At 37.4% G+C, this 14134-nt stretch overlaps 1 protein-coding gene across 1 annotated transcript in view; it reads left to right on the forward strand.

Moving 5' to 3' along the window:
* LOC105998744 (vomeronasal type-2 receptor 116-like) overlaps positions 1-4620 on the forward strand; it is a 25145-nt gene extending 20525 nt beyond the window's left edge. Inside the window, exon 6 of the mRNA XM_013033535.1 lies at positions 3698-4620. Within this exon, the coding sequence (XP_012888989.1) occupies positions 3698-4620 (923 nt within the window). The remainder of the gene's footprint in view (positions 1-3697) is intronic.
* The last annotated feature ends 9514 nt before the right edge of the window (positions 4621-14134 follow it).

Genomic DNA, 14134 nt, shown 5'->3' on the forward strand with positions numbered 1-14134 from the left:
AATTGATTTGCGTATATTGAACCAGCTTTGCATCCCTGTAATGAATCCTGTTTGACTGTGGTGTATGATTTTTTGGATGAATTGTTGAAGTCGATTGGCCAAAATTTTGTTGAGAAGTATTGCATCAATGTTCATCAAAGAAATGGATCTTTCTTTGATGAGTCCCTGCCTGGTTTTGGTATGAGGGTTATGATGGCTTCATAGAATGAGTTAGGTAGTGAACTTTCTCTTTCAATTTAATTGAAGAGTTGAAGAAATATTGGTGTGAGCTCTGCTTTGAAGGCCTTGTAGAATTCTGCTGATACCATCTGGTCCTGGACTTTTCTTAGCTGGGAGGTCTCTTTTTGCTGTTTCTATTTCAATATTTGATATTGGCCTGTTAAGATGGTTTAACTTATCTTGGTTTAGTTTTGGCATGTCAATATTTGCTAGGAAAAGGTCCATTTCTGCCAAGTTCTCAAACTTATTAGCGTAATGTTTTGAGAAGTATTCCCTTATAATGTTCTGAATATTGGTTTGTTTCTGTGGTGATGTTTCCGTTCTCATCTCTGAGTTTATTTATTTGGGCGTGTTTTCTTCTTTTTCAAAGAACCAAATCTTTCTTTTGTTGATACTTTCCATAGTTTTTTTTGGATTCGAATTCATTTATTTCTGATTTAATTTTAATTATTTCTTTCTGTCTACTGGATTGGAGTTTATCTTGCTGTTCTTTTTCAAGGAGGTTCAGATGTGTCATTAAATTGTTGGTTTCAGATCTCTCCAATGTGTTGATGTAGGAACTCAGAGCTATAAACTTGCCTCTGAGTACTTCCTTTGCTGTGTCCCAGAGGAGCTGCTAATTTGTGTGTTCATTTTTGTTGAATAGCAGGAACATTTGAATTTCCTTTCTAATCTCTTCCATGACCCATTCGTGATTCAGCAGTGTGTTGTCCAGCCTACTTGTGTTACTGGACTTTCTTTGGTGGCTTTTGGTGTTGAGTTCTAATTTTATTCCCTTGTTGTCAGAGAGAAAGCAAGGTATAACTTCAATGTTTCTGAATTTAGACAAGTATGCTTTGTGGCCTAAATTGTGATCTATTTTAGAAAATGTTCCATGTGCTTCTGAGAAAAACGTGTATTCTGATGCTGCTGGGTGAAATATTCGGTAGATTTCTGTTAAATCTAGTTGATCTATGCAGTTGTTCAGATCTGCGTTTTCTCTGTAGAGTTTTTGCCGAGTTGATCTATCTAGTGTGGAGAGTGGTATGTTAATTTCCCCAACAATTAATGTCTTTGGATCTATGTAGAATTTGAGGGAAAGTACTGTTTCTTGGATAAATTTGGGTGCTCACTAGAAAACAATTTTTTTTCAAAAAAGGTAAAAATTAAAAAAAGTTTTATAAAAAATTTTTTTATAAAAGGTACAAAAAAGAAGAAAAAAAGTTCTTTGATTTTTTTAGGAGGGGTGGGAAAAATCCTGTATCTCCCTTGTGTCCATAACCAGCCTCTTGTTGTAGTTTCTTGTCTGCTTGTGGTGTTTGATTTTCCCGTGGCTTAGTTGGTTTCTTAAGTCAGTTTGTTTGAACAGACAGAAAAATGCTCTGCTTTACCCAGGATTTTGTGATCCTCCTTCCAGGTTAGTTCAATGGGAGGGAGATCTGCTTTGAGTATCACAAAAAAGGGAGATGGCTGTTTCCTCAAGTTTGGAGATGCTGTGATGAGGCTAGGTTCTGGGTATAGTTGAGGCCTTTCAGCAAACAGTAGCTTTTCCTGGGGACTAGTTTGTGAGAAACGCACAGAGCCCAGCCTGGAGCCACTCTCAGAGTTTATGTTTACTGAATTTCAATTGATTGTCCATACTGCTAAAGGGAGGGGCAGCCTCTGGCTCTGGTTACCCAATGAAAAAAGCCACTCCTGGGGCTGTTGCCCGAGCTGGGTGACTTTTCCCTGGTTGGAGCTGAGTCTGGCAGTTCAGCTTAGGTTCTTGTGACCTGCTAAATGACTCTAGTTTTCTTCCAAGGCCTGAGTTAGAGCTAGCAGCTCCACTGAGCTTTCTCAGTATCCAAGATGGAGATCTCCGGTACTGGGGGAGCGGGGGAGATGTGGCGCTCCCTGAGAAGGAATGAGGACGTTAGGCTTCTACTCATGCTGGGTCTTGGTTCCTGGGTCGTCTCTGGTCTGTGAACTGCAGGATGAAGATGTCCGCTCCTTGTTGGTTCTTGCTGGTGTTGAGTAGAATACACTTGACGACCGTGTCTGGATCCTTCATCCTGGACTCTCTGTGTTGCAGGTATGGTGGGTATGGCCGCCGCTGCCACCGCTGCCACCACAGCGGCGGCGGCTGGCAAGTGCTCAGATCTGTCTCCTTGCCTGGATTTTCCCTCTCTGGTCTAACTCTCTGTCCTGTGAAGGCACACTTGGTGTGATTCTCTGGCTTAGGACTATTCATTGGAACTCTAAAACTGCTTTCTATGTGAGAGCTTGTTTAGCCTCCAGCTTCTCCTCCACCATCTTCCTATGTATTTCGAGTACAACACTTTTTGAACTATATCTCACCTTCTCTCAGTCTCTCCCAGATTTTTCTCTCTCATCCCCCATCGACAAGATGTACAGTTCATTCCTATATAGTATGTAGTAAGTACCACTGTTCAATTTGTTCACTCTTTGTTTCACCTTGTCTGTGTCCCCTCTTACTTTTCCAAATACAAACTAACAATGCAAAAGGAAAACAAAAGTAAAACAGTCAAAATGGCAAATAAAAATAGCTCTTGTTATTTTTTGGAGTTCATTTCATAAGATATTGTTTTATAGATCATATGCATATAGCTATGAGCCTTTTTTGGCCACCTCAATGCATATTCTCCTTTGGATTCAGTGAATGTGTAGAGCCCATGTAACTTCTCCATTAAGGTTAAGTATGAATCCTTATTAAATACAGGATGTCCATGATCTTCCAAATTGCATTCATGACACAAAGAACACATAAATCCTGCACATCTTTATTTATCTTCCCAGAACTTTTATTGCTAGAAAGAAAGTGCTTAGAAAACTGAGTTTGGTTTAACTATTAGACACAAGTGTTGTGCATGTCATGACTTTAGAGCTTTAAAGAGGGCCTTGATTCTCTGTTCCCACTGCCTCATAAGATGAATTCAAGAATGTACCACTGGGTTCCTATAATGTTTCAAACAAACACATGGAGTAATGTAAGCTATATTATTAAACAATTTTGAATGGCAGTTTAGGACTTTGTGCACATTGCTGAGAATTTATATTACAGAAAGACGAGGAAGTCAAAAAATTATGCTTAGTTCATTAATATTAACAAAAATGTCCTATTTGTAATATGTGTGGAAGTAAGTCGGAACAAAAAAAATGTTATATGAATTCTGTTTTCAGGTATTTTGCCCGAATATTAGAATACTATTAGAACAGATGTTACTTAGATTTTATGATAAATAAATGAACTTTTAGAAATGTATAATTAATTTCCCACCTAAGAAGCAGTGCATAAAAAATAACACTGAAAAAAAGGAATATGAGAATGATGACAGAGTTATGGAAAAGAGACAAAAGCAGTTTCTTATTTTATAGTATGTACCTTTATGATACTAAGAACTCATATGTTTGATTTACCTCTAAGCAGGGATTTCTTAATTTCCATTGAGTAAAAGGAAGTGCTGAAAAGAGACAAATGGTAATTCTGCATTCTCAATAGATATGGAGCAATGTTTGAAGTGTCCAGATGATCAGTATGCCAACAAAAAGAGAACCCAGTGCCTTCCAAAAGCTGCAAGTTTCTTGGCTCATGATGAACCCTTGGGCATGGGCCTGGTCTGCATGGCCCTTTGCTTGTCCACATTCACTGCTCTTATTCTTGGAGTCTTTGTGAAATATCAAGACACTCCCATTGTTAAAGCCAACAATCTGGCTCTCAGTTACATCCTGCTTATTTCCCTCATCTTCTGTTTCCTCTGTTCCTTGCTCTTTATTGGCCACCCAAACATAGTCACCTGTATCCTGCAGCAGATCACATTTGGAGTTGTGTTCACTGTGGCTGTTTCTACAGTGCTGGCCAAAACGGTGACTGTGGTTCTGGCCTTCAAGGCAACTTCTCCAGGGAAAAGGATGAGATGGCTGCTGGTTTCAGGGGCTCCTAACTTCATCATTCCCATCTGCACCCTCATCCAGGTGACTCTCTGTGGACTCTGGCTTGGAGCCTCTCCTCCCTTTGTTGACACAGATGCACACTCTGAACATGGCCATGTCATCATTCTGTGCAACAAGGGCTCCCTCACTGCTTTCTACTGTGTCTTGGGATACCTGGTTTTCCTTGCCCTGACCAGCTTTACTGTGGCTTATCTAGCCAGAAACCTGCCAGACACATTCAATGAGGCCAAGTTCCTGACCTTCAGCATGTTGGTGTTCTGTAGTGTCTGGGTCACTTTCTTGCCTGTCTACCACAGTGCCAAGGGAAAGGTGATGGTGGCTGTAGAGGTCTTCTCCATCTTGTCCTCCAGTGCAGGGTTCCTGGGCTGTATTTTTGTCCCCAAGTGTTACATCATCTTGTTAAGGCCAGAGAGAAATTCTCTCCATAGCTTCAAGGGCAAAATGCATATTGGGAGAAATGAGTCTTCTTAAAATAAAATTCATGTGATTGATTAAATGCATAAAAGGTCTAAAATGAATACAAACTTCTTTTACTTTTATTAGTTTATATTGTGAGAATCATTTCAATGAATATGTGAATCTTACTCATTTCTATAATGGTATAGAGTCAAAAATTATAGCTGTTCTTCACTTAATATATTATTTTGCAAGTCTTTCCTTTTCCTAACAAATGGGACATTGTCATTCCTTTATTTATTTATTCATTTATTTATTTTTAATTGTGAAAATACTGTACAGAGGGGTTACATGGGCAAGATAATGAGTACATTTCTTAACAAGCATTGTAGCCTCCTCCTTTGTTTCCCATTCTCATCCCTTCCCATCCTCCCCCCGCCCTCCCACCCAATCTTCCCTGCCCCCCCAAAGCCCCCACCCCTGCACCAAAGTTGTAAAGTTCGTTTTTGACATAATGACTAGTACATCTCATTGTTGCAATGGATCCACTTGTATCCCTATTTAAACGATTTCTTTTTCTCCTTCCCTTCTACAAATTATACCGACATTAAATACAGTGAAAGAAGGGGTTACACTGTGGGGGAGGGACATACAAAGCAACAAAGAAATAATCTTATAAATGTGTTAGAAACAATTGCATGAAAAGAAAAAACATTTGAATACATATCTTAGTGTTCATTTCACTAACATCACCTTATCTGACCTTTTCTGCTTGACTCAGACTTATACTAGATAGTGCAAATAAGGGAAACCATGGAACCTATGTTTCTTTGTGCTTGGCTTACATCACTTAATATAATTTTTTTACAAGTCTTTCTATTTCCTGACAAATGGGGCAATGTCATTCTATCTGATGGAGGCATAGAATTCCATTGTGTATATATACCACATTTTCTTGATCCATTAATCTACTGAGGGGAATCTAGGTTGGTTCCATAACTTTGCTCTGGAAAATAATGCTGCAATAAACATAGTTGTGCTGGTAGCTTAGTATGGTCTTGTTTGTGATCATTCAGGTAAATGCCCAAAAGGGGGATTGCTGGGTCATAGGGGAGCTCTATGTGGAGTCTTTTGAGGAACTTCCATACTACTTTCCAAAGTTGTTGAACAAGTTTACACTCCCACTAACAATACTGTAGGGTTCCCTTCTGTCCATATCCTCTCCACCATGTTTTCCCTTATTTGCAATAACTAGTATATGTCTGAGAGAAGCAGAAATGGTCAGGTAAGTTTTTGTTAGGCAAAATGATCCCCAAGATAAGGACTCAAATGGTTTTTCTTTCTTGCTTTTGTTTCTAACATATTTATACAGTGACTTCTTTGTTGCTTTGTATGTTCCTCCCCCATGGTATAACCCCTGTATTAACTGTGTTTGATGTTGGTATACTTTGTGGAGGGAAGGGAAAAAACAAATTGTTTAAAAGTGATACAGATTGACCCATTGCAACAATGAGATGTAGAAGACATTATGTCAAAAAACGACCCTTACAACTTTGGTGGTGGCAGAGGGTTACTGCGGATGGGGGCGGTGGAGATGGGAGGACAGGGATGATAAGGGAAAACAAAGGAGGAGGCAACAATGCTTGATAAGAAATGTACTCATTACCTTGCTCATGTAATTGTAACCCCTCTGTACAGTATTTTCACAAAAAGAAAACCAAAAAATTATAGTTCTAGGTAGCTAATTTCAATTTCATTCAGAATATTTTGTTTCTTACTTAATCAGTACTGAATACTGTCATTTTTCACTTTTTCATTTTTTTGGTTTGTATTTCTTTCTTTTACTTTCACTGTCACATTGGGATATTTTTAATTACACTAAGTTCTTTTATATTAATAATGTTTTGTCCTCTAATGAATTTCATTAGATTTTCTTCTTAGTTAAGTTCCTGTGTGTGGGTGTATGTGTGTGTGTGTGCGTGTATGTGTGTGTGTGTGCGTGTGTGTGTGTGTTTGTCCTCATCCTTTGGTTTGAACTTGGCCTAGGTACTGAATAGTTCTTACAAATCATATGACTTACCCTTTTTCAAAATCCACAAAAGCTTTTGTACATCAGGTAGAAATCCATCTCACCCTTTCTCTATTAGAACAAATTATACTGTCTGGAGCAACTACCTAAGGCAAAACCAGATGGGTGACATGGTCTTTCCAAGTGCTGCAACCCATGTGGATAAGTAGCTTCCATCCTTTCTGTTTAGAAGCTTCATGGAACTAGCAAATATCCTTCCAATAAAGTTACCTCCCACTCTCTATTATTCAAATAGACTCCCCAAATATTTAATGTTTGCCTTAAAAATGATAGGATCATCAGAAACAAAATGCTTTGAAACTAAGTTAAAAAAATAAAACAAAAACAAAGCAAAGGGTCTCTACCTCTATATCTGTGAATATTGGCACACCTAAATCACAGGGAATGCCATTTCATGGACTGGGATCTGATCTTTCCACACTTTGTCATCAAATATGATTTTAAAAAAGGAAACATACCTAATCTGTGCACCAGTGACTCCTGCCTGTAATCCTAGATAATCAGAAGGCTGTGATCTGAGGATCGAGGTTTGAAGCTAGCCCAGTTAGGAAAAGTTCCTGAGATTCTTATCTCTAATAAAGTTCTCAGAAAAAGCTAGAAGTGACCGTATGGCTCAAGTGGTAGAGTACTAGCCTTGAGAAACCAAGCCCTGAGATCTAAACCTTAAGACAGTTTTAATTAAGGCTAGAAAAGCTGAGGACAGTTAACAGATCAGAGAGGACATGGTCTCCTCATACTCCAACCCTAATCACCTACACATGTGTCTGCCTATTTCCAATAGTTTGGGGAAACCTTGTCAGCACTCAGAAACTGTATGGGAAGAGAATCTACAAATTACAGATCTGACAAGTGATAGATAATAGGATGTAATAAAGCTCTGAAAACTCAACTCCTAAGGAATGAACAATCAATTAACACACTGGCAAAAAGAACTTAATTTTTTTTCCTAAACAAGAAGGATAATGACCAATAAATACATGAAGAAACAGTCATCATCCCTGGACATGAAGGAAATACAAGCCAAAATGCATTGAATTTTATCTCACTCCCTACAGAATCTTCATCAAAAAGAACACAAATAGCATATGCTTGTCAGGGAAAGGGAACACTAATACACTGTTTTGCAATATCAATTTGTACAACCAGTGTGGAGGTCAGTAGAGAGGTTCCTTAAAAACTAAAATTGGATCTGTGATATTATCTAGAGAAATCACTGTTGATACATTCAAAGGAATATAAGTCAAGCTCTCATAGAGATGCTTGTACACTAGTGGTTACTTTGGTGCTACTCAAAATGAGCAACCAATGGAAATATTTCAGATACCAGATGAAAGATTAATGCTATAAAATGCAGTTTATCATTACAGGAAGGAATAGGAGAAACTCTAGTCTTCTTGTCACAGGCTGAATCTTTCTTAATAAAGATCCAGAAACAACAAATAAATGAAAGGTTGGAAAAATGGGATTTCATGAAATTGCAGAGCTTATGCATGACAAAGGATATAGCTAGCAAAATCAATAGAAAGCCCACAGATTGGGAGACGATCCTCATTAGCTATACAACAGACGAGGGCCTCATATTTAAAATACAATTAGAAGTCAAATAATTAAATTCCCCAACAACAAATTCTCAAAGAAACAACTTCCCCATTAGAAGTGGGATAAATACTTTAAGAGAGACTTCTCTGACAAGGAAATAAGAATGGCCAATAGACACATGAAGAAATGCTCAACTTCTCTAGCCACAAATGCAATGCAAATCAAGACAACATTAAGATTCCACCTCACCCCAGTTAAAATGGTCATAGTCAAGAATTCTAATAACAACAGATCCTTGGGAGATGTAGCCAAAGGAAACCCTACTGCACTGTTGGTGAGTGTAAATTTGTTCGAGCACTCTGCAAACCTTTATGGAGGTTCCTCAAAAAAATTCCACATAGAGCTCCCCGATGACCAAGCAATCCCAATTCTGGCCATTTACTGAAATGATCACAAACGAGACCATACTAAAGCTACCAGCACAACTATGTTTATCCCAGCCTTATTTACCATAGGTATGATATGGGACCAACCCAAATACTCCTCGGTAGATGAATGGATCGAGAAAATGTCACACACACACACACACACACACACACACACAAAAGAATTATATGCCTCCATCAGAAAGAACGACACTGCCCCATTTGTTAGGAAATGGAAATATTTGGAAAAAAGTGAATTAACCTAGACCCAAAGAAATATAGGTCCCATGATTTCCCTTATTTTCAATAATTAATATGCTCTAGGATAATTTCAGCAGACAAGTAGAAAATCTCAAAACAATATATATTTATATTGACCATATAAGAAGATGCTAGGCAAAATGGACCCCAAGATGTGGACACTAGAGGTTTTTCTTTGTCATTGTTGTGTTTAATGTACTAAGTGATTTTATTTTTTTCTTTTGAATGTTCTTCCTCCAATGGTATATCCCCTGTTGTTCCTGTATTTTATTTTAGTATCCTGCACTTTGTATATATATTTATCTAATTTGGAGAGGGAGAAGGCCTAACAAAACGCTGAAAAAAAAACACAGAATGATCCATTGGAGCAATGAAACTCACAAGACACTTTACAATATTGAGTGGGGGGGGGGAGATTGAGGTGGGAAGGGATAGTAGGAGAAAAACAAAGGAGGGTGTAAAATTTTTCAACAAGAAATGTACTCCTTCCCTTACTCATGTAACTGTAACCCCTGTGTACAGATTCCTTACAATTAAATAAATATAAAAATTTAAAAATGCAATTGATATGCAGAACAGAGCATTGTTTATACAAAACATGAATCTGATATGTTTAGTGACAAGGTAATTGTAGCACTGAAGATCATTATGTTAAGTAGGTCGATTTCAGAAAGACAAATGCCAACATGTTTTGTTTTATTCTTGTATATGGAACCTGGAACAAAAGATGAACATATATAAACATTTACTGTGAATACACAAACAGACACATGTAAAAGTTGTATAGAGCTTATGGGAAGACAAGATAGAAAAGAGAATAACAAAGATGAATATTTTCAAAGGACAATATACATTTATAAGAAGTTGACTTCACTACACTTACTGAAAGTAGATTTAAAAACTAAGTAGGGGAGAAAAGCAAAAAGAAGAATCGTATAAGGACTATATATAAGGGTGTAGTTAGCTTAAACTATAACCTACTAAGATAAAATAATCATACTGAATCTTTTTTTTTGTCAGTCATGGGGCTTGACCTCTGGGCTTGGGTGCTGTCCCTGCTCTCTTCAGCTCAAGGCGAGTGCTGTACTGCTTGAGCTACAGCACCACTTCCAGTTTTCTAGTTGTTTATTGGAGATAAGACTCTCACGGATTTTCCTGCCTGGACTGGCTTTGAACAGTGATCCTCAGATCTCAAACTCCTGAGTAGCTAAGATTAAAGGCATGAGCCATTAGCACTCAGTTCTGAATCATTATTTAAACAATTCATTGTATAATTAAAGTGAATGAATAAATGAAATACAATTCAGGAGCTGTCAATTTGTGGACACTAGTTTATGGGGACCTTGATTAGAGAGGGTAACAAAGACTGAATTGTACCTAATATATGAATGAAAATATTTGATATATATGTATAAAAGTAGAGCAATGAAACTTGCTCATATGGTTTTAAGAAAGTGGAAAGTGGTTGATAGTCTTATGGAGGGTGTGACTCTTACAGAACCACAAGCAAACAGAAATGTCCAAATGTAACATTCTTGTACAAATAGTAGGTGCTGTTAAATGCATTAAGTAAACAATAAAATCCTATAAATGTAGTAAATATTAAAAATTATATCAATGGTAATCTGATTAGAAAGTGTGATTTTCTAACAACTACTACACTATCTTTTCACACCTATATTAGCTTTAAAGAAAAACTGAGACCTCAGGACCAATGGAATAGAATTGAAAACCCAGAAATGAACCTAAAGACATCAGCCATCTAATCTTTGATAAGGGAGCTAAAAAAATAGGATGGAAGAAAGACAGCCTCTTCAGTAAATGGTGCTGGCAAAATTGGTTAATCACGTGTAGAAAACTAATGCTAGACCTTTATATAACTTCCTGAACCAGAGACAACTCTAAATGGATCAAAGTCCTCAGAGTCAAAGCAGAACTCTGAGAACATTACAGGATGGAATAGGAGAAACCCTAGGTCTCCCTGGCAAAGGCTAAAATTTTCTTAATAGAGATCCAGAAACACAACAAATCTAAGAAAGGTTGGACAAATGGGATTGAATGAAATTGCAGAGCTTCTGCATGGCAAAGGACATAGCTAACACAATCAATAGAAAGCCCACAGATTGGGAAAAGGTCTTCACGAGCTATACAATGGACAAGGGTCTCATATCTAAAATATATATGGAACTCAAAAAATTAAATCTCTCAACAACAAATCCTCAAAGAAACAACTGCTCAAGAAATAAGTGGGCTAAAGACTTACAGAGAACCTTCTCTGAAGAGGAAAGAAGGATGGCCAATAGACATATGAAGAAATGCTCAACCTAATTTGAGATAAAAGAAATGCAAATGAAAACAACGTTGAGATACCATCTCACCCCTGTTAGAATGGTTAGAATCAAGAAATCTAATAACAACAGATGCTTCAAGGGATGTGGCCAGAAGGGAACCTTACTGCATTGTTGGTGGGAGTGTAAACTTGTTCAACCATTTTGGAAAGTAGTATGGAGGTTCCTCAAAAGACTCCACATAGAGCTCCCCTATGACCCAGCAATCCCCCTTTTGGGCATTTACCCAAATGATCACAAACAAGACCATACTAAAGCTACCAGCACAACTATGTTTATGGCAACATTATTTACCATAGCTAAGATATGGAACCAACCCAGATGCCCCTAAGTAGATGAATGGATCAAGAAAATGTGGTATATATACACAATGGAATTGTATGCCTCCATCAGAAAGAATGACATTGCCCCATTTGTTAGGAAATGGAAAGATTTGGCAAAAATTATATTAAGTGAAGTAAGCCAGGCCCAAAGATGCATAGGTCCCATGGTATCCCGTATTTCCAATTACTAGTATATGTCTGAGACAAACACAAATTGTCAGACAAGTTGATGTTAGGCGAAATGAACCCCAAGATAAGGATTCAGATGTTTTTTTTTCTTTTTCTTTCTTGCAATTGTTTCTAACATATTTATCAGATGATTTCTTTGTTGCTTTTGTACCTCCCCCATGGTATAAGCCCTGCTTTCACTATATTTAATGTTGGTATAATTTGTGGAGAGGAAAGGAAAATACAAATTGTTTAAATAGGGTTAGAGGTGGACCCATTACAACAATGAGATGTACAAGATGTTATGTCGAAAAACGAACTTTACAACTTTGTTGGGGGTGGGGGTAGGAGGACGTTGTATTGATGGTGGTGGTAGGTGTAGGAGTTGGGGCCTGGAGAGAGGAAGGGTTGGCAAGGAGAAAAAAAGGGGAAGGCAACAATGCTTGATAAGAAATGTACACACTATCTTGCCCATGTAATTGAAACCCCTCTGTATGGTATTTTCACAATGAAAGAAAAAGGAAAATTGAGCAGAAGCTTGGTACTAGTTCACATAGGTTATCCTAACTGTATGCTTAGAGCCTTACATCAAACATGGCAATTAAAAGCCACTGTGTGCAGGAGAGTCAAATTAACCACCACAAAAACCCAATATGGATCTCTGACTCAAGTAATAGAGCAGTAGCCTTGGGAAAAAAGGCAAAGGATTAGTTCTCAGGTTCTGATTTCAAGCCCCAGCATCAGTAGAAATCAACTGAGCAGAAAGCAGAGAGAGCTTGTGTGAATCCCACATACCTCATCTTCATCTTATCCCCTACAAATAACATGTTGCATTAGTGTCATGTAGCAGAATGTATTAGCCAATGTCAAGATATCATTATTTTTTCAGTCTTTGACTTACCCTATGATTCACATTTTGTGTCTGGCATTGCTTGATTATGACAAATGAATCAAGAACTACAGGCTTGTACAGAGTAAGTTCACTGTTCTGAAACATCTCTAAGGTAAGGAAGATCTTTCTATGAATTCTGAGTCTCATGTATTTTGGAGGATAGTAAAATATGGAGTTATTTTTACACTATTTTTTAGAGTTCTTTTGGGGGGAGCATGGGAGAGAGAATGATATCCTGCATAGCCACTTGATCTCAGAAAACCATAAATAGAAAACCACAAAAAGTTGCATGAATCAACAAGTAACAATATTGTTACCAACCACAGCAGAATTCATCAAGTCCAGTGATTTGATATACAGACATGTGGGGCCAACCACTGTAACAATCTATTCAAACAGCCTAATACATTCACCAAGATAGGCGATACCTCTGACTATACCTTAACAAATCTAAATTTTCATAAATGTTATACACTTTCAAGATATAATGGAAAAAAAGATATAATGGAACCATTCTAGAAAACAATAGGAGATAAATAGTAAAACTTCAGAGTACCAGATATGTAATCAAAAGTTTAAGTGATATATGCTAAAGGGAAATTTTCAAAGAAATGTAAGCAATCTCACAGTAAACATTGGTAATGTCTTGTGTCTCTAGAATGCTGATGTAGTAGCTAAAATCCATAAGAATGCAGTCAAATGAGAATAAAACAAAACTTGTTTCAAAAATTATAAACACAGTTTGAGAGGAAAAAATATGGCAATACTGACCATGTAAAAATATCCCTGCTCAAGTAGCAGGTATAAAATTACCTCTCAAAAATCTATGGCTTTTCTGTATGCCAACAATGAGGAAAGTGTGGTTGAAATCAGGAAAGCAACTCCATTCATAATAGCCCCACAAAAAATAACATACCTAGGAATTAACTTAACCAAAGAAGTGAAGGACCTCTATGAAGAAAACTTTAAAAACCTGAAAAAGGAAATCAAAACAGAACTTGGAAAGTGGCAAAACCTCCTATGCTCCTGGATTGGAAGGATCAACATCATGAAAATAGCAATACTTCTCAAGGCTCTCTACAAATTCAAAGCAATACCTATCAATATTCGAAGCTCATTTTCAAGGAAATAGATGAGGCAATCCAAAAATTAAAAGGGAACAATAAAAGACCCTGAATAGCAAGAACGATCCTTAACAGAAAGAACAATGTTGGAGGAATATCAATACCAATTTTCAAACTCTACTACAAAGCCATAGTAATCAAAACTGCTTGGTACGGGCACACTAATATAACTGAAGACAAATGGAATAGAATTGAAGATGTAGAAATGAACCCACAGACCTATAGCCACCTAATCTTTGATAAGGGAACTCAAAAAATAGAATGGAAGAAAGACAACCTCTTCAGTAAATGCTGCTGGCAAAATTGGTAATCACTTGTAGAAAACTAAAGTTAGGAGTTCCGGGAAGATGGCAGAGGAGAAGCTGGAGTATAAACAAGCTCTCACATAGGAAGCAGTTTTAGAGTTCCAGTGAACAGTCC

The sequence above is a fragment of the Dipodomys ordii genome, unplaced genomic scaffold (genome assembly GCF_000151885.1).
Source record: "Dipodomys ordii isolate 6190 unplaced genomic scaffold, Dord_2.0 Scaffold171, whole genome shotgun sequence".
Classification (NCBI taxonomy): domain Eukaryota; kingdom Metazoa; phylum Chordata; class Mammalia; order Rodentia; family Heteromyidae; genus Dipodomys; species Dipodomys ordii.